Source organism: Dermacentor silvarum, chromosome 1 (genome assembly GCF_013339745.2).
Source record: "Dermacentor silvarum isolate Dsil-2018 chromosome 1, BIME_Dsil_1.4, whole genome shotgun sequence".
Taxonomy (NCBI): Eukaryota; Metazoa; Arthropoda; class Arachnida; order Ixodida; family Ixodidae; genus Dermacentor; species Dermacentor silvarum.
This window is the reverse complement of record NC_051154.1, coordinates 120229246-120250354: the sequence shown is the minus strand read 5'-3', so window position 1 is coordinate 120250354 and position 21109 is coordinate 120229246. Positions and strand designations below refer to the sequence as shown.

Genomic DNA, 21109 nt, shown 5'->3' with positions numbered 1-21109 from the left:
ACTAATGACCTAAAGCAAAATCTTGAAGGCATTTGCGTTGGCGCGAGCCCACCGTACGTTTGAACTCTCCTTATTTATACTATATGTTTACTTTACCGCGTATCCTTTGTGGCACTCTCTCTAAGTACAGATTTGATGGCGACGTGGTGCGCTCTCGTTTCTTCTCACGGACGCACGTTGGTGAGTCGCGCATGCCGCTGTTTCTCGTGGCCTGTACACCATCGGGGCGTATATGCTGATGCTTTTTACTTGATCGTCGCCAACTTTTAAAAATTTCATTAACTGAAGAACAACAAAGTGTATAGCGCATAATAAACCTTGCATTTCAATAGAGGTCGAAATGCGCGTCCTGCTACTTTAGGTTTCCTACATCTTGAACCAAAGTTTTTTTTTTTTTCTTTACATTTTATCTTGTACTCCCCACTGCTGCGATAGTGCTTCGGGACTGCAGCATGTTGAAATATATAAATAAGTAAAATAAAATCACGGCCGGTATATAATGTGAAGATTCCTTTCGCACGATTACATTCCTTTCTTATCATCAACCGTTCACGACTGGCAGATCTCGGTGATAACGTAGGCGAGGTGCCGCTCGGACCACTGACGGAATAGCATTGAAATAGAATCGCTACATTATCCCGACCCAAGTTTCCCAAGGTAAAATTGACCACTGTAATGGTCAATTTTACCTGCTGCGAAACGAGGCCTGTGCATTCATAATGCAATTCCTGTATGCTTGGCAAGAGGCACCCGCAGCCAACTGTGATAGCGGAGATATTAGCGATAGCGGATAAAAAAAAAGCTTTGTGAATTCGATCCCCTCATTAAGAAGCGCGCCGTTCGTTAAATCGTAAGTGTTGAGCGTCAACTTTAGACGCATCCCTACTTATGATTGTGCAATATCACGATCTTTTGTGAAAACGAACCCTGACATTTCGTACCTAATTCTTCTTTCATGACATTGCGGGACAGCCCGTCGACAGGCGTTATAGCAAGATCGAGACGACATCACTATTGGCGGCAAGCGCAACATTTCTCAACAGCAAAACAGGGAAAGTGCTCCTGAATCGATGTTGAGACCCAGATACATGTCACAGTGTGCGCCAATAATTGTTGTATATAGGGCCACGCACCTTTGCCTATCATGACCATTCCCGCGATGATGATGACCGCCACGGCCACGAGCTTGGTGACGGTGAAGATATTCTGTATCCGAGTAGCCAATTTGACGCTGTAGCAGTTGACGAACGTCACCAGGCCTATATGAGGTGGCACATGATACACAGTGGTTAGTTAGAACGCTACCGTTGCCCGTAGGCAGATGCCCGCATTCGTGTTTCGTGCATGGGCTCGGAGCCAGCCGCACCATCACCCAACAGCACAGCAGGGACAGATTAAAGGGTCGGGGCTCCTGCTATCCTAGCAGTTACAGCGACAACGCACACAGGGGTGTGAGACAAGTCCTTTCTATATTTTCTGCGCAAGACGGTGGGTGCGCTCACTTTCTTTCACTTTAGTCACGAATTTTTTATAGCGTTCCGCGACACTAGGCTCCTCTGTTCCCTTACTAGCAGAGGCAAAGAGAATGGCAGCTGCAAACCACTTAGTCCCTGCTTAAATTTAGTGCTGCTAGTGGCTCTACCGGGCATCCTCTGGAGCAAACGCGCGAATCGTGGCAGCAGCCTTACATATATTGCTGTTGCCTGTATGACCGCACGGGCAATCAACACTTGAGGAGCTGCCTATACGAGTGCTCAGCCTCATGCGTTGAATAGTGAATTCTAAGAACGTTTAAAATGTTCTCCGTTTGGCGAATTTTCTCAACTGAACAATAAACAAAACACCCCAAACACCCCAATATGCAATGTTGGACAAGAATAAAAAGAATACAAGAATAATACACACAATAAGGAAACGTAACACTTGAAAGAACATAAGGTGGGGGAAAAAAGCAAGGAAACAAGCATGGGGTAAATGTGAGCGCACGTGCGTGTGAAGTGTGTGCGCTGCGAACAAACCGACGGATAAGCCGGCGGCGCAACTAATTTTTCACTAACGATTTCTACTTAAGACACCTATATTCAGAAGTATGAGATTATTCTAACAATTTGGTGTTCACACTCAAATCTACATTAGGCTCTCTTTTTTAAACGCGCTGTAAAGCGTTTCATTAAAACAAGAAAAAGAGAAGACCTACGCACGCGGGGACGTTCGTCCACGTCTGCGCTACGAAGCACGCAGGTGATTAGCCCTAGCTACACATTCAGCACGCAGCTGCGAACGAAAAGAGTGCGATATAAACCACTTCGTCTATCGGCACAGCTTCTTGTCCAGCCGTCTCTCCGTGAAGAGTCATCAAAAGCACACCTCATGATGCAAATCCTAAAATGTGCTGCTTTTGGATGACTGTGGGCAAACTGTGACGAGCATTATACTAAAAGGAAATGTGCATTGACGTTCATCTTGTTTGTTGTTGTTTCTAGACATTAAAAGCTGCAACTAAATGCCTTTACTAGGACATTTTTTTTTTAATTGTGTGTATGTGTGTGCGTCGCCGGTTCAGTCAAAGAATGGACTGCTCAATTTTCATCACGCGTGTAGTTTGAAGTTCATTAAAGCAGGCTGCCAGATGTGACATTCGAGTTACTTAATTTATTATAAAATGAAATGCTCGATTTTATGTGCCAAAACCACGATATGCTTATGAGGCACGCCGTAGTGGGGGACTCCGGATTAATTTTGACCACCTGGGCTTCTTTGACGTGCGCCCAATGCACTGTACAGGGCATTTTCGCATTTCGTCCCCATCGAAATGCGGCCGCCGCAGCCGGGATTCGATCCCGCCCCCTCGGGCTTAGAAGCGCAACACCAAAGACACTACATACGTAGGGTTGTTCGTCTTCGGGTAAAACCCTATTTTACCCGATTTTTCACCCCGAACATGTTTCAGAAGAATCGGGTTAAAGCCGATTTCTCCCCGAACTTCAAAACCACATACGAACCTATTAACTACTGACCTCTCTTCATTTCCGAGACCGACGACGTGGATTCGCTTCACGACTTGTTTAACCAGTACTTGATGGAAGCAAGCCCCACTAACACAGCTGTCAAACTCATTGAGTATTAGCATGACTCTACCGCTCGCTATAGACCCCAGGCTGGCAAATGCTGCACTGACATAGTTGTGCGTAGCTAATGGAAGCTGTGATGTCGAGAGAACTTTCTCTCAGCTGAGATACGTTCAAAGGTCTGACAGGTCTCGGATGGAGACCGACATGCTGCGCAAGCAGATAATAATGTATGTTAACAAGGATGTGATGACCAGCTTTTCGTGAATAAAATGTTTAATTTCCTAGAAGTTATGAATTATCTTTATACTGCCGTTATTACTTATTAATTTCCAAAACCAACGCTGGAGAAAACCCTGACGTCCCCCCGATTACCAGCTTCAAACAGATCCCTAGATTTAACGTGGGAGCGTTAAGAAGTTCGTGATACTCTCCGCTGAAAAAAAAAAATGAAAGTAATGCATTATTTAGTAAATTTGTAAATTTAACCCGAAAAAACACGAATTTTGGAATGGTTCCACAAAAAAAAACCCGATTGCTCCCCGATTATCAGCTTAAAAAATAGCGCCCGATTTTTGGCCTGCGAATTAAAAAATATATATAAAACCCGAAAACGAACAATAGCCTTATATATATATATATATATATATATATATATATATATATATATATATATATGCGCCACCACGGCGGGTAGAGTGACTTGAATGCGCTTAACCTGGTTATGTACCAGCCATGTACAGGCCTGCACTGAGTGAAGTTTCTAGCAGTCCACTATAGCCACCATTATAGAAAGTCGCGGCCATACGCACCTCCTGGCACGCGTTCTGTTGGGGTGCATGAATGGTCCGCGGAACCTGGCGTGTAAACAAACCTGGCATATGTTGCAAAACAGAGCGAACACTCGCCGCGCGGTACATTGGCGTCCAAAAAGTGTGAGAGCTTTGCGGACAGACTCTGCAAGGGCGCAGGAGGATAGAGAGAATGATGGCAGCAGCCTCATCTCAGTTCACTATGGCTGCGCAGTGTGCTCACAGATGCATCCGGCGGCGATCATCTTGGTAGGCACGGGCGGCGTGTCTCCGCACTCGGGGAAGGCTGGCTGCACGATGTACTTAGCGAAGCTGAGCGCCATAATGCCCAGGCCAGCCGGTTTGAGCAGCAGCACCGTGGTCCAGGCGTGCAGGAAGGCCGGCACGGGCTTGATGCCACCGCGCGCCGGAGGGTCACCCGCGAACGCCGTCAGGATGTAGATGAAGTCGCCGCCGGACTTGTGGATCATGGTGCCCAGCTCGGCCAGCGACAGCGCACCTGTTGTCGTGCAACGCTTCCTCGTCTATTATACGCACACGCGTCAGATACACCACCACCTTGCCGAGTCTTTCGCGGCGGCAGCTCTGTGCGCAAGCATGTATATACGATATACCGTGCGGCAGGTTTATGGGGTACGGATCTTAGAATATTAAACCCTAAGACACGTACGCGCCGAATTTTTACATTCATAGCTATAGTTGCGAGTGCGGCTTGACTGTTTTATCCTACATGCGGTGATACGCACAATATGTATACTCTGTTTTGCGGATAAGCTGCAGCACATGTTGTGGCGCTTTGAAGGCATAGCTATACAAAACTGCGTGCCATGAGCGTAGTCAAAATGAGTATACACGAGTCTGTAAGTATCAGTGAAGGTGTATACATCGTGCCCAGAACCAACACTTCCCTCTTTTATTTCGCATTTTAGCGTGTGAACTCGCGGCCGCACCACTTATACTTTATGCAGTATGTGACCATACATTGGCGTATATAGCTTTCCCGGCAGCATGAGGTCTTCACGCTCTAGCTATAGATGCACTTGGTGAAGTGAGTATCCGTCGCGTATACGATGTGGTGTGCAAATAATAAAAGAAGAACGAAAGAAAGAAAATAGAACAGGTGAAAAGTAAGCCCAAGTATAAGGGGAGAACAAACGGAAGGGGGCGGTCGTCATAGGCGAGTTGAGACGCTTTTGGGATAAAGTTTCGACTGACTGTCTTTGCCGATGCGGCTCCCATCCACGAGTGCTGAGGAGGGGAACCGCATTTGTTGCTCCAGAGGACTCTCACAGACAGCCACGCGGGCCACAGAGCTGCGCCGTGCTGGTAGCAAATCGTCCGCTCGTTCTCTCAGCTCATTTAAAAGTGGGCGAACTGATGCTAAAGCACCGTGGCCTGGTGCGAAAACTGAGAACCAGGAAAACAAACACAGCGAAAAGGGACCAACTGAATCACAGGGCTAAGAGGGGAGGAACAAAAACCATAACCTGGAGGAAAGTTACGAAGGATGTGGAAGGGATCGAAACGAAGGGAAAAGAAGAACCGAGTGGAAAGCGGCGCGTGTAGAATGGCCACCACGACGTACCGACTGCAGCCACCGCCGCGAGGCGAACGAGGGTCGGGTCCGGGGCGCAGGCGGCGCGGCCCCTAAAACCCCCATATTTATAAAAGTAGCGCCATTCTTAGATCTTGCCGCCACCGCGCTCACCCCGGCGCTTCCTCCTCGCCCTCTCTTAGCCGCCTCCTGTCGCCCCAGCCTCCTCCGCTCCCCCACTGGCCAATCCGTGTCACGTGGAAGTTCGCGTCGCGCTTTTGTATATTTTTTTCTTTCCAGCGCGCTCCGACTGCCATTCTCGGGCCTCTGCGACGAAAGTGGTGTACGCACAAACGGATCAAACGTGTTAGGGACAAGAACTTCGTTGTGATGGCATGCTGCTGCGCCTTAAGTTGCCACAACCGACAAGGCGAGGGCAAAAGGCTTTTTTTGTTTACCATCCGGCGTGCGCAAACGCTTGCTGCACACTTGATATTTGCGCCGTCTCGCATCGTCGCGTTGCTACTTCCAAAACGGCATTATTAAGACCAGTTACTGACTGACGAAGCAAAATCGCGCCTCAAAAACGTCTCCGCAGGGCGCGATCGAAGTTTTCCTCGGATTTCCTCTGGTAGCGCGTTAGCTGTCGTCTGCCACGGCAGGCCCGACGCAGGCGGCGCCACTGTCGATATCCCGCCTCGATCGCGCTGGTCGCGCCGAGCGCGATAGTGGAACGGAGGAGGAGGGAAGTGGATGGCGCTACTTTTATAAATATAGGGGTTTTAGCGGCCCCGCAGCTGGTGCGCCGCCTCGAGGCCGTACAGCGCGGTCGAAAGCGCGCTCAACGCCAGCGCCGCGGGACTCAAGCACCACCGTGTGCGACCAGGCGCTGAAGAAGCCCACGAGGCCGCCGCGGACATAACTCCATCTCGGCCAGGGCGGCTGTGCGCGGGAAAGCACGCTCCGACGACAGCACTTCGCTGCAGCCGAAGCACGACGTACTACTTGCCTATGCAGCAGCCCTTCGCGAGGCGCGTGTCTCCTGGATTTGTGAAAGTCCGTGAAAACCACGAGATCCCTGCGCTTACAGAGAGCGAATTGTGCACGTACAGCTGTCCTCAGTAAGGGTTGGGAAGCAGTTTGCAGTTCTTGCTTGCCTGATTGCATGTGTATAGCATGAAAGACGGCGTGTCGGGGTATGCGGGATTTATTGCATAACTTTTCGATGCATCGAGTAATGTTTTGCTAGCGATTAAGTTCATTATTAACTCAGTTGAAGTCGTTTGAGCTAGACAAGCGAAGAATGTCGCCCGTATAAAGTTATGCGTGTAGTCTTCCGGGGTACTTTCCGTTCAGCTGTAACCAGGCTTTCGTCGCAGTAGATTGATACCGTCTGTTATAGCCGTTCACTGGCAGCATACTCGGCAAATGTGATGAAAACCGCAAACTAGTGGCTGCGGTTTTCCACCGCTATTGCATAAAAGCATTGAGGCATGCAGTCCTTCTGTATAGCGTGCACCTAGCCATGTCGTCGATGACCTGACACCGGAAGCAGCCGACATGTATACAAGAACGAATAATTTTTATTCTCGCTTTCTATATTTTAATGATACGCATCTATAATTAATTACGAGAAATTAATAAATCAACTAACTTCTGTTCACAGCTAAAGTCAAGCGAAGTCACGTAAGGCGTGGCTCATTGCCCCACTAAAATATCCCTCGAACTTACGTTTCTCCCAACACGTATGTCTAAACACAAAGAAAACGTCTAAACCGTAGAAAATCCTGACAGGGACCGGAAGCTGGAGTTTCACTTCGCTATAGCCATTCGGTCCTTTTGTCGCACTGTATAGCGAAGGAGTGTCGGTAGTTTTCGCAGTCCTTCAAGTAGACCCATTATAACCGAGATGAGAAACGGGGGACGAGATTGGTTCAGGCGATTCCACAGGCAGTGCACCTCGATCGCCCCTTGGACAAAGCTGGAGGATCATGCGTCCCTGGTTTAGTCTTCTACACAGGGTGTGCCTACAAAAAATGGCCACGAGATCAGAGCATTCGACGAAGGGTGATCGCAACTGCGCGGTGGACAATGAAGCGAAGCTGCTGGACGAATGAGCGTGCTCGCACTGAGTGAATATGAAGGGTATGTATATAGGTGGACTGCCTGCCGTGACATGCGTCCGCGTTGGGAGGAGAGTTCAACTACTTGTCTACTATATACAACGGCCGACACACGACGATGATATCAACCGACGAGACATCGCCCCGGAGGGAGCAAATGGATCCGCCTGCTCCCATTTACTGCTTGCCGCTTATCTGACGCACCTGCGGATGGGGCTGGCAGCTGCGCACAAGGAGCGCGATATTTAACGCGGCCACGTGAGTAAACGTCGCTGGATCACCAAGATAGACGAAAAGAAAGAAGAAAAAAAGAGCATTTTGCTAAAATGACCGTCTCTCGCCATGTGTACAGTGATGGAGGAGTGAAAAGCTACAGGTGACAAGTAAAGATGGAGGATCGATTGGCAGTGTTCTACAACGGTAAATTGCAACCACAAGTAAACTATATACTGGCTGTGCGTGGCCCGCTTCCGGATTCCGTGCGTGTGGTTTCTACCAATGACGGGTGCAAACAAGGCGAGATTTTTGTGTAATATGCTGACACTGTTTTCTGAACGGAGCGTTCGGCGTACATGCGCAGGGCCGGTATTTTGTAGCGATACCTTTCCGGTGGTAATGCGTTTTCGCGCTTATCGCGCTTTGTCAGTGGTCAGAGCGACGGTCCGCTCACGTTATCAACGCGATCAGCCGGCCGTGAGCGGTGGATCATAAGACTAGTATAGAATAAGTCATAAGGCATCGCTACAAAATACCGGCCGCAGCTATGCCTTCCATCGACCTCGCGCCACTAAAGGCTCGTGGTGGTGCCTAAAAGAAAGCGTAAAATTCTCGATTAATAGAAAGGGGCCTCGAAGGCCACATGCCGTATCAGGGCTGACACTCACCGAAGAGGGAGAGGACGCCGCAGCCTGCCCACACGATCAGGCTCAGCCCTACGGAGCCGGACCGCTCGAGCACGCCCTTTGGTGACACGAAGATGCCCGAACCTGCAAGGAGCCGCCGCCAACACAGGCGCGTTCACATTGGGATGTGCGTGTCATTATTAAAGAAAAAGAACATGAAGAAGTAGTGTATAGTGCACTTCTCCGAGTAATTTGTGGGTGCGGTTGTGGCAAACAATTTCGAGAGTCTGCAACAGCCACGAGTGAGCACCAGAGTATAGGGTGTCCCAGCTAACAACAACAACAACAACAACAACAACAACAACAACAATAATAATAATAATAATAATAATAATAATAATAATAATAATAATAATAATATAATAATAGATTAATAAATAAATAAAACACGGTGAACATACGATCTTAAGACCTACGCGGTGTTCGGTCGTCATACTTCTGACGACCGAACACAGTAGGTTTTATAATTATATTTCACGCAGTCTTTGTGAAATATATTTTTTTTTCGTTCTACAGTTTGGCTAGCATCAGGTGGGGCACACAGTATAAGGGCCCGAAATTAAGATTGTTATTCAGTTTGCTAAGCCGGACGTGTTTAATTCTTTCGCAAAATACTATTTTTTCATTTGAAGTAGACGGTGGTTCGGGCGCTAGACCTTTGATACGACAATGTATATACATTGTCGAACTGAAGAACTTCTACTTCACATCCCTGATTGTAAAGGTTAGTTGGTTGCCTCTGTGATTGGCTACAGTAGCTGTGCGCCTACAAATTTCAGTTCACGGGGTGTTTTATCTTAAATTATCAACAGAAGTCCAAAAAATCACCCTTCGAATGCAGCACCATTCTACTTATTGAGCGAGTGTACACTCGAAGGCTGACATTATTTGCACGAGACTTAAAATGAATATTTGACTTATTAACAAAACTTCGCTAATTAAATTTCATACAAATTACTTTACGGCACATATTGTAATTTACTATTTGCGTTCCCAAAGCTTGCGAGAAGCTACATTGGTATCCCCGCAATTATTGAGCTTGAATGTAAAAGAAATACATTTTGATAAAAAAAGTAAGTGGAACAACAATGCATTTTTACTCGAATGCATTTTTACTAAGTTTGACCGCACTTATCTCAAAACTGGTGCTAGTTTCAAAATTCATTCGAAGTGGATGTGCCTTGTAAGATCACTGTGTTCAATCCGTGTATTGCAATGTGTGCGCTAAGGTTAAACAGTTATTTAGTTATTTAATTATGCATTTTGATTTCTTGTGCTACGCTGTGTCCGCCTTTTCGAGTAATCCAGCTCAATTAGTAGTTTTATGCAATATGCCACAGAATATTTTTCTTAAGTTCGTTAACGCTAAAGAATTTATTATTATTATTATTATTATTATTATTATTATTATTATTATTATTATTATTATTATTATTATTATTATTATTATTATTATTATTGCCTCCGTTTGCATCGCGCTATTCCGCGAATGCTGCGACACAATTATCCTCTTTCTGGGTTGCCGTTATACAGCTGCGCATTGCTCTCTTTTTGAGTGCTTCCACCAGATTCGGCATCTCGAGTGATAAGGTGCTTGAAGGCAGTGCCTATAGCCATGTTCAACAAGGTACGCGTTATCCGATTCAAAAGTGCGCGCGCGCACTTGAGACGCCTCTCGAGATGAGCAGACCGCATCCTTCTGGCCGATGGATGCATACGAAAGCGCCTGTGGACTCCTCAAGCGAGCGTAGCCCGTACGAGCATCGCGTCACATGAAATCAGTTCGCGCACCACTTGTGCTCTTCGCTCCCTGATATACGTATACATCCCAGGCACAGCTCGAGCCGCCGTTCTTATTTATCCAACCAACCGATCCACATTGTAGCGGTAGACTCTGTCGCAACGCCGTATAACCGTCCTGCTACATGAGAAGCCCCGTGATCCCAGACCTTCGGCCAGATTGCGACACCGACCCGCACCCGTCAGGGCGTTCGCGCGCGGTTATACGCGGGTCGTATTCGTGAAAGAATGCGTGCAAGCAATTGCGACAGCCAACAAATTGAAAGGGAAGGCATCCGCTAACGGTGAACTTTCCTTACAAACTATGTATAATGCTTCTGTATAACCCGTCGGTGAACAGCATGCAGTTTGCCAGTTTGACCTCATAGAATTTCATGAAGGAGTCTCACGGCGTGCGATTCGGCCTCCCATCCAGGGTGCGACCAGATGACACTAACAGCCGCAGGCAGGTTCCTACGAGTTCCGACGGCCGGAACAGCCATATCTCAGACGTGTCGCACGTCGTGCCTCACGATTTGCTCTCCGTAATTTAGCACCACTATACTTCCAGCGCGACCTGAGACTAAGGACAGCATATTATACTGCCAAGCAGCCAGGTGGCGACCGAAGACAGCCGTGCTGCGCTTGCACGCGGTGATCACCAGTGGCCGAACTCAGCCTCGAGCCAAGGTTTCGACGAGGGGCTTGTCTCCGCAAGGGCCAGGCAAGCAGAGGACGCCCAAGGTATACGCGGCACGGCGTCCCACACGACGTGTTACATGCGTCAGGAATGTGGCTCCTCCTACAGCTGTCGGAACTTGATTGTTGGGACCTGATATAGAGCCTGCTCAAAACTTGTTGAATGTGCTGCGGGGTACGCACAGTCACACGTGTGGATCGCACGCGGAATCGTATAGCGTATGTTTTCCAGTTTAGGCATTCACACCGTTTCGGGCAGATGGGCTCCGAAGGAGGCGACAAGAATGCTAAAAAGGGACCTAGCGTACATCTCTTCTGTCCTATAGAATGCGCACAGGGAATCGCCTTCACTTGCGAGATATTGCACCGTCAGATGCCCATGCAAAAAAAAAAAAAATGTATTTAAGCACGGCTGAGCTCGCGCAGACATACGAGCTAGTGGGGTTTTATGGTAGTCTACAATGTTCACGTTCTCTTACAACGAGATCGTGACCATACAAAGTCAACAGACAGTGAAGCAAAGGAAAGCATAGGGCAAATTAGCTGTGATTGAAATGTACAAAATAATAAAGAAAATTTGGAGGACGCTTAAGCTACACCTTTAAGAGCGGAACGCGATAACATTCAAAGATGCCCTGGCTGCTTCTCGCGCTTCCCGGCAACTGCAGCTTATGTAAGGTGATGTTTACCGGGAAACGCTGGCGGCACTCTATGCACGAAGGCGAACTTTCTGGTAGAAAAGCGGCCTCTTGCGTGGGCCGATGTTCTGTTATTGTTTCGCACTTTCAATATTTCAATCTGAGAAGATTTAACATAAAAGGCATGCACTGTCGGTGTTTTGTTTCATGACATTTGTTTGTGGGTTGTCATTCTCAAAATTCCGAGGAATAACTTTGTAAAGTATGGCGAACAAGGCATGAACAACTTTAGTGATAGAAGAACTTTAGTGCCGTATAGAATATTTTTCGCTCACGGGACGCCGACGCCGGCTACGACGCCAACACCGGATTTTCTGCGACACGGGGCCTTGACGCTGGCGCGTTAAAGAGGAAATGAAAGTGGACGAAAATATAGCCAGCGCCACTCAGGGCTAGATCGCAGGGCTCGATCTAATTAACACCCAATATAGTGGCCTCACCACTTCAAGTGTACCATGAGAGCTGGAAGAACACCAACATTATACTAATCCAAAAGAATGGAGACGTTAAAGAATTAAAGAATTATAGACCCATTAGCTTTCTTTCAGTACTGTATAAAATATTCACCAAGATAATTTCCAATAGAATCAGGGCAACACTTGACTTCTGCCAACCGAGAGCACAGGAGGGGTTCAGGAAGGGGTATTCTACGATGGATCATATCCATGTCATCAATCAGGTAATAGAGAAACGTGCGGAGTACAATCAACTTCTCTATATGGCTTTCATAGATTATGAAAAAGGCATTTGATTCAGTAGAGATACCAGCAGTAATACAGGCATTGCGTAATCAAGGAGTACAGGAGGCATACGTGAATATCTTAGCAAACATCTACAAGGATTCCACAGTTACCTTGGTTCTCCACAAGAAAAGTAGAAAGATACATATCAAGAAAGGGGTCAGGCAAGGAGACACAATCTCTCCAATGCTATTCACTGCATGCCTAGAAGAAGTATTCAAGCTCTTAGACTGGGAAGGCTTAAGAGTGAGGATCAACGGCGAATATTTCGGCAACCTTCGGTTTGCAGAAGACAGTGTCCTATTCAGCAACAATGGAGACGAATTACAACAAATGATTGAGGACCTTAATCGTGAAAGTGTAAGAGTGTGGTTGAAAATTAATATGCAGAAGACAAAGATAATGTTAAATAGCCTGGCAAGGGAACAAGAACTCGGCATTTCCAGTCAGCCTCTAGAGTCTGTTAAGGAGTACGTTTATCTAGGTCAATTACTCACAGGGGACCCTGATCATGAGAAGGAAATTTACAGTAGAATTAAATTGGGTTGGAGTGCATACGGCAGGCATTGCCAAATCCTGATTAGAAGCTTACCACTGTCGTTGAAAAGAAAAGCGTACGATCATTGTATTGTATCGGTGTTAACATATGGGGCAGAAACTTGGATGTTAACAAATAAGCTCAGGAACAAGTTAAGGACCGCACAAAGAGCGATGGAAAGAAAAATGTTGGGCCTAACGTTAAGAGACAGGAAGAGAGCGGTGTGGATCAAAGAACAAATAGATCCGGATAGCCGATATTCTAGTTGACATTAAGCGCAAAAAATGGAGCTGGGCAGGCCATGTAATGCGTAGGATGGATAACCGGTGGACAATTAGATCGCAGGGAGAGGCCTTCGTCCTGCAGTGAACGTAAATATAGGCTCATGATGATGATGATAGTGGGCGGATTGACAGCCGTCGCCGTAGCAAAATTGGTGGTGCAACGCAGGCGTAATGCCGAGGTTGTGGGTTCGGCTCCCGCCGGCAGCAAGCTATCTTTTCGTCTATTTTCATTTCCCTTTTCTGTATTAGCTTCTGCATTTCAATTTGAACTACAGCTGAATTACCCCGATGCCGCTCCTTGGCTTCATTGCCTGTTGGCTTTATATGGTCGTGATTAACAAAAATCGAACCCCTCTGGTTCCCTTTTCCTTGTTTATATATATATATATATATATATATATATATATATATATGGAAAGAAGTGCAGGCGCACGTCGGAAAACAACAACAAACATTGCATTGTCGACGTTTCAGCCGCGGTCCGGCCTTCATCAAGAGTGAAATGAGGCCTTCATCACTCTTGATGAAGGCCGGACCCTGGCCGAAACGTAGAAAGTAGATGTTTGGTTTTGGTTGTTGATGGGCGCATGCACTTCTTTCAACTTATTAAGCACCAGATGCAATGAACCACTTCCTTCACACACACACACACACCACACACACACACACACACACACCCACACACACACACACACACACACACACCACACACACACACACACACACCACACACACACACACACACACACACACACACACACACACACACACACACACACACACACACACATATATATATATATATATATATATATATATATATATATATATATATATATATATATATATGAGAAGCACAACTTCGCGGTTATCTTAGGTTTATTTACCCAACAATAGTTTCGCTCGCTGGACCTACCGACACTGTTGGGTAAATAAACCTAAGATAACCGCGATGTTGCGCTTCTCATCTCTCTAAATACGCGTGGCCCATTGAAAACTCCAGTTACTACTCTATATATACAGGGTGTTTCAGCGAACACTTTCAAAAATTCGTACAAGTTGCCTGTGGCAGATAGCACAATTCTAGTTCATGAGCTGGTCTACTCGAAGAGGCGGACATTATTTGCACAAGAAATTGTAATGCATAATCGAGTAATTAACAAAAATGCACTAATTAAGTTTTAGCTAATTACCTGATGGCCCATATTGCAATTTACAAATTGTAGCCGTGGAGTTCGCAAGGCGGATCCACTTGGAACAAATTCTCAGTATAACAGTAGTTTCGAGATATTAATTTCCGAACTTTGCAGAGAAATGCATTGGCGTTCCAGTTAGTTTCTTAACAAAACATCACTTTATGCATTGAAGCACAAAATTAACTGGAACGCCAATGCATTTCTCCGCGAAATTCGGGAATTAATATCTCGAAACCGGTGTCATCCCGAGAATTCCTTCCAAGTGGATCCGCTTTGCGAAATCCACGGCTACAATTTATAAATTGCAATATGGGTAATCCGGTAATTAGGTAAAAACTTAATTAGTGAATTTTTGTTGATTACTCGATTATGCATTTAAATTTTTTGAGCAAGTAATGTCCGCCTCTTCGAGCAGACCAGCTCATTAACTAGAATTGGGCTATCTCCCTCAGGCAACCTTAAATAAATTTTAAAAGTGTTCGCTGAAACACCCTGTATATATATACAGGGTGTTTCAGGGTATATATATATATATATATATATATATATATATATTGGAAGAACCCGCATGTTGTCCATATAATGGGGCATAACGCGCAGAAAATTACATTCGTAATTTCCCCATAACAGCCTCGCCATTCGAAAACGCGAGCCTATATGGGCGTCAATTTTCTTTAACGAATTCACGCAAGGCGCCACACACACCGAGAACAAGTAGCTCCATCATGCATCTCTTGTTTGTTTGTTTGTTTGTTTTCGTTTTTTTTTTTTTTTTTTTTTTTTTTTTTTTTTGAGCGAGAGAGGCACGGAGAGGATTAACGGCAATCGAGCGGTGCCTCATTTTTTTTCTTCTTCTTCCTCGAAGTAGATTTATTAAAAACAAGAAAATGCAAAGATAGGAGAAGTGGACGGCAATTTCGGTTAAGGCTGCACTGCACCGATTGGGCTCTTTTTCTTTTTTTCGGAGCAGAATGCACCGGCCAGAATGAACGTTCTGCGAGAGCGAAAACCGCTCACCGATCATGGTCCCCACGATGAGTGCGACGCCGCTGAGGAGGCCCACGCGGCGCTTGAGCTGCACGGCACCCTCGGGTGCCCCCGCTGATGCCGGCCACGTCGTCCTCCGGCCGCGCGCCATTGGCCGCCGGCGTGTCCATTGGCCTGATCCAGGGGCGCCGTAGTTGGCTTGTACACTGCGCAGCACATAGACGGTGGGGCACACAGGTTACTATAGCAACATGAACACACGAAATGAACAACGAGCCATATGAAGGCTCCACGAAAATTAAGAGCTAGACAGCACAACACAGGAATGGGACAAGACCAAATGCTGCGTCCTAGATGCCTCTTTTTTTTTTTTGTCCTTTGCTCCACAGCACGTGAATTTGCAAAAAATTTCAATAAATTATGGGGTTTTACGTGCCAAAACCACGATCTGATTATGAGGCACGCCGTAGTGGGGGACTCCGGAAAGTTGGACCACCTGGGGTTCTTTAATGTGCACCTAAATCTAAGTACACGGGTGTTTTCGCATTTCGCCCCCGTCGAAATGCGGACACAGTGGCCGGGATTCGATCTCGCGACCTCGTGCTCAGCAGCCCAACACCATAGCCGCTGAGCAAGCATGGCGGGTCAGGTGAATTTACATTGGGCTTGTGCAACTCAACCGGGTTCTCTTGTCCGCTTGAATGATCACGTTGCATATTTGTCAACGGTACAGCACATACGGAGAGGCAAGTGTTGTGTACTGCGCTAGAGGTGCTGAAAAAACGGCTGCTGTCAAAAAAAGAAAAGGAGAAGATATTGAGACAATGTTCACAACGGACGTTTTCGCTCAAGGCAGTTCGATTGCTATAGTTCGCTTCCTGCGGTCTACGGACCTGCGAGATAGGCTGAGAAAGTGATGCCTGCCACCTAAGAATTTGGCGTCGACTTCCGTCTCCCTTCTCGTTTTTCCTTCTTCCCTCCGCGCAGGGTAGCAAACCGAATATTTGCGTGATTAACCAGCCAACCTTTCTCCTTCTTTACCTCTTCCTGCTTGTGCTAAACTTTATCATAAAGATGCACCAACTTGTCCTGCAATTTATTTTTCCGAACCATATTTTAGTCACATTGTTTTCGCAGAGTGCCGCGCAAGAAAGGACCCTTGTTCCTTTCTGCCTGTAAAAATAAAATAAACGAATAATAACAAATAAAGAGGGGAGCAGTAGATTGCAGCTTCAGTAATGCATGCCTTCTGTTCGGAAAAGCGTGTCATGCTTCTATTGTGTTCATAAACTTTTGTTGTGCACGTCATGGAAAATTTTATCCCACATATGTGATTATGCTGACAGGCAAAAGTGTGGCAAATGACAGACCTACATTGAAGTATGCTCTTCTTCTTACTGGGGTTTTACGTGCCAAAGCCAGTTCTGATCATGAGGCACGCCGGTAGTGGAGGGCTCCGGATTAATTTTGACCACCTGGGGTTCTTTAACGTGCACTACAACGCAAGCACACGGGCGTTTTTGCATTTCACCTACATCGAATTGCGGCCGCTGCAGCTGGGATTCGATCTTGCGACCTCGTGCTCAGCAGCGCAACGCCTTAGCTAACTGAGCCACCGCGGCGGGCATTGAAGGATCTACAGCGTCTTCCGTAGACGCCAAGTCTGGATAATAGCTATTGCAAACGGGCGAAAACGGAAGTCTCCCGGGGCCTTTGTTTGTAAACATCCGAAACGATTTAGGTTCCTAAACTGGGCTCTCACACAGCGCGCACGCGAACAAGTTTGGAAAAAAACGAAATCGGCAGTGCCGTATAGCGCTCTGAACATGTAGAAATAAGAACGCGTACTCGAGCAGTTGACGTCGCAACGAAGCGTCGCGCTTAGCACTGCACACCGACGCACCCTCTCGCGGCCGAGACGAACGCGCGGTCGATCTCGCGTATATAGCACATTGTAGCGCGCGCCCTGCGCATTCACCGAGAAGCCGCGGACCGCGAAGGAGACGCGCTTGTCCCCCCCTCTCCCCTTCAGAGAATCCATCGATCGATACTTCGATCCGCGCGGCCGACAACAATCGGACGACGCGAGGCACGCACGCGCGGCATGGGTCGGGCGGCGTATACTGCGCTCGCGCGAGGCGAAGCTTAATTACGGTTAATGAACGCTAACAGCGGCAGGAATCCACACGTGCACGCTCTGCTGACAGTGGGACAGGAAGGTGCGGTGTTCTCGTCTTTTTTCTCTGTGCGTGCGGTTCAGTGGTATAAGGATAACAACGCGTGGGTCATTTGTATCTGTTCTCTTCGATGCAACGTCTCGTAATTCCGTCGTGACAACGCGAGGTTATCGAAAACATGAGCCGAATCGACTTGGTACAAAAAGATTAGTCGCTGAGATATTTACTTCAGATGTAAACAGCGCATTGCGCGAACTCGGACAAATACAATAGAAAAAGCAGGACTTGATCTTGACGACCTTTTCGCGTATTTTCATGCGCTTTGCTGCGGAATGAATTATTTCAACAAGAGCAGCAACCACTCGTGCTTGTCACGGGTCATGTGCTGCATTACGCGTGATTTGTATAAATTTACAACTTTGTCATGTTCTTATGTATGTATGTAGTGCGTTTCTTTTGATTATTTCTATTTATTTTTGTTTATATTGTTTTCCCGTTAAGCGTATTTTTGTTTGTTTCCAGCTACCATTTTGGTATAGCCAAACTTCCCCCCATATCTTCCCCGTTAATACACAAACAAAAGTTCCTAAAGCGTCATTTACGGCATGCGCCACTACACCACACGTAAAACTGCTCGCATACAGATCGCTCGTAAGAACAAAGCTAGAGTACGCATCAGCCATTGGGGATCCGCACCAAACATACTTAATAAATGCACTCGAGTCAGTTCAGAATCTTGTCGCAAGATTCATCCACTCCTCATGGTCGCATAATATAAGTGTCACGCCACTAAAAGCTCGGTCAGACCTCCCACCGCTTTCTCATCGCATTACTGGACTGGCACTGTTCCACAAGCTCTACTATTCGTCACTTAATCGCGCGCCTCATGTCACGCATATCTAATCGCATTGGCCCATCCCTTTCGAGTTCCCCGTCCACGTGTCCATACCTTGTCCATACGACGACATTTTCAGCATAATTTTTCTACGGAGCGAGCTGCCGGCGCAACTGCCTTCCCGGGAACGCTGCTACGTATTATCAACTCCCCAAGATCAATTATTGGCGCTCTAAGTAATCACCTGGGTGCTCGAATATCTGTTTTATTGCTGTATATTAATGTATAGCCCGTTTACAACTTATGTTCACAATACGGCTTCATTATGCCTGAGTCGAAAACACCCGTGTACTTAGATTAAGGTGCACGTTAAGTAACCCCACGTGGTCGAAATTTCCGGAGTCCCCCACTACGGCGTGCCTCATAATCAGTTCGTGGTTCTGACACGTAAAACCACATAACTTAATTTTTATGCCTGAGTCGCTTGTATATAGATTACTAACATATACCTTATGTACACCCACCCTTCATGTAATAGGGGCTTATTAGGGGTCTTTAAGGCAATGAAATGATATGAAAAAAAAAAGGTGTGTCAACCAAAGTTGACGCGAGAGAAGAGAAAGTCAACGTACATGGTATATGTATTTGTATTTACTGGAATTGGGGGCATATGAGACCTTAATTTCTTTTATTCGTGTCAAGTTTTTTCATTCGCTTCCCTTATTCTTACTTTTTTTCACACGCATGTACGCCGACGTTGACTTCTTTCGAGTCCCGGAGATAGCGCAGTCTATTGTGAAATGTGGTTAATTTCTTATTATATTGGCGCTAATAACGCCCGCATTGTTACGTTCACCTTCTCTGTGACTGATTCTTGCTTCTCGTCTCGCTGAGATCTGCATTTTGACACCTCTTGCGACTCGGCACAATGCTCTAGCGGCACGAAAAGGCCGTTTTTTGACCAAGAGGCCAGATCGATACCCAGATGCCACGTGCAAGAAACCCGTGTGAATCGCCGAAGACAACCGTGACAAGAAATAAAAAAAGGGGGGGGGGGGGATTATTTAAAATTAAAAAAAGAAGCCGGAGGGGCGTAGCACATACAACTATCTTTATCTGTAGCCGAAGTATTTTGTGTATATTTGCTAGGCTGCAGTCGAGAAATAAAGTATCGTTGCGAGTCAAGCGCCTGCCCTGATTGCTTTTTTTTTTTTTTTTTTTTTTTTCTGTGCGAGTTCCCGCTACTGCGCACGCTTAGATATAAGCTTCCGCGCCCGATCAAGACAAGAACCCGGCGGTCAGCTATCACGCGAGGCCGGCGAGGCTTTAGCTGCGACACGACGCGCCGTAAACGGCTAAAGCGATCGGCGGAAGATTTTATACGTGCCGCATACGGTTGTGGTCGGCTTTTGTCATTGCTCCGTACAGGCGACAACTTTCGGTCAATGCGCCCTGCAGCTGGGCCGCGTGTCTCTCCCGTGAGAGGACGCACGTGCCTGATAAACGCCAAACTCGTTTCGGGAAGGGCAGCTGCGGGAGCGCTGAGTCAACCGATTCGTAGCTTGCCGGTGCGCTGGGTCCTTTGCTTAACGTTTGGCATTGTTCAGATGAAGTATAAACTTCAACGTGACGAAGTATTGACGCACGAATTGACGGTTTTGGGCGCGTGAAAATTTTGAAGCCCGCAGTGCCTGGCTGCCAAGAACGACGTGCCCTGCGGGCTTTCGCCCGTTGTCTGTTAGGAATACGTGAAAATACAGGATTTAACCTTTACGAGGTTGTTGTGCACGGTTGGAAAGTGCATACGCGCACGTACGGTCAAGCGCCCTAATGAATGAATGAATGAATGAAAGAAAGAAAGAAAGAAAGAAAGAAAGAAAGAAAGAAAGAAAGAAAGAAAGAAAGAAAGGAAAAGAAAGTTAGGTCCGCTCTCGCTGCGGTCACCGTCGCGTACTAGCATCTTCTGTTGTTTTGCCGTCGCATATTTGACAAAAGCGAGGAACATGCAAGCGCACTTTTGTTAAATTTTTTAGAAAGTGCTAGGTTGTAAAAGAGAATTGGGGGGAGGCTCTGAACGAATGCAAGAACGTATGCGACCATAAAAGACGTCTTCTCCAAAATTACAGTGGACGAACGGTTTTGTATGTAGTAAGATAGCGACGAAGAATTGACAAAGTGATGACGAAAGCACCATCGAACCACGGTACACGCAAAAGCGTCAAAGCGCATGCAGAGCCTGTGGCGATTTTCAAAGTGTGGTTTTCGCGTTTCGAAAACATGGTAAACGCCCGAAAATTCATCAAGAGCTGCTAATTTTTACGTCCCCTGCAACGAATGCTGTTTCTCCTACGCAAGCCGCAAGTGTGAAGCGAGATTTTCCTTTGAACGCGCGCATTGGCGAAGCTCTTTGCGCGACTCAACATATGTGCACGCGAGCGGAACATCAGCGCCGCGTCGCGGTGTGTAAAAGCCTCCTTCCACGGGTGAATAGCGTTTCATAGCAACAGAAGCAGTGTCGCGGGCGTCAGAAAATGGCGACAACCGACATACAGGTAGGCGAACATCCAAAGACAGCGAATGATTGAAAGCGTTAAGCAAGATACACTTAGTATGACGTGGCATCCGTTGCAATTGTGCTCGACGGGCCTGAGAAATGGCTGCTCCGACTGTTGGAACCTGTTTGGATCTAAAACGGGACTTGTTGAAAAAGTGGTTGCGGATTGTTACGACAGGTAGC

At 46.8% G+C, this 21109-nt stretch overlaps 1 protein-coding gene across 1 annotated transcript in view; it reads right to left on the bottom strand.

The window, feature by feature from the left end:
• Positions 1-21109, bottom strand: part of LOC119435930 (b(0,+)-type amino acid transporter 1-like) — a 144862-nt gene that overhangs the window by 56758 nt on the left and 66995 nt on the right. Inside the window, 6 exon segments of the mRNA XM_037702632.2 lie at positions 1134-1259; positions 4104-4379; positions 8422-8523; positions 15391-15485; positions 15487-15521; positions 15523-15566. Of these exon segments, the coding sequence (XP_037558560.1) occupies positions 1134-1259; positions 4104-4379; positions 8422-8523; positions 15391-15485; positions 15487-15521; positions 15523-15566 (678 nt within the window).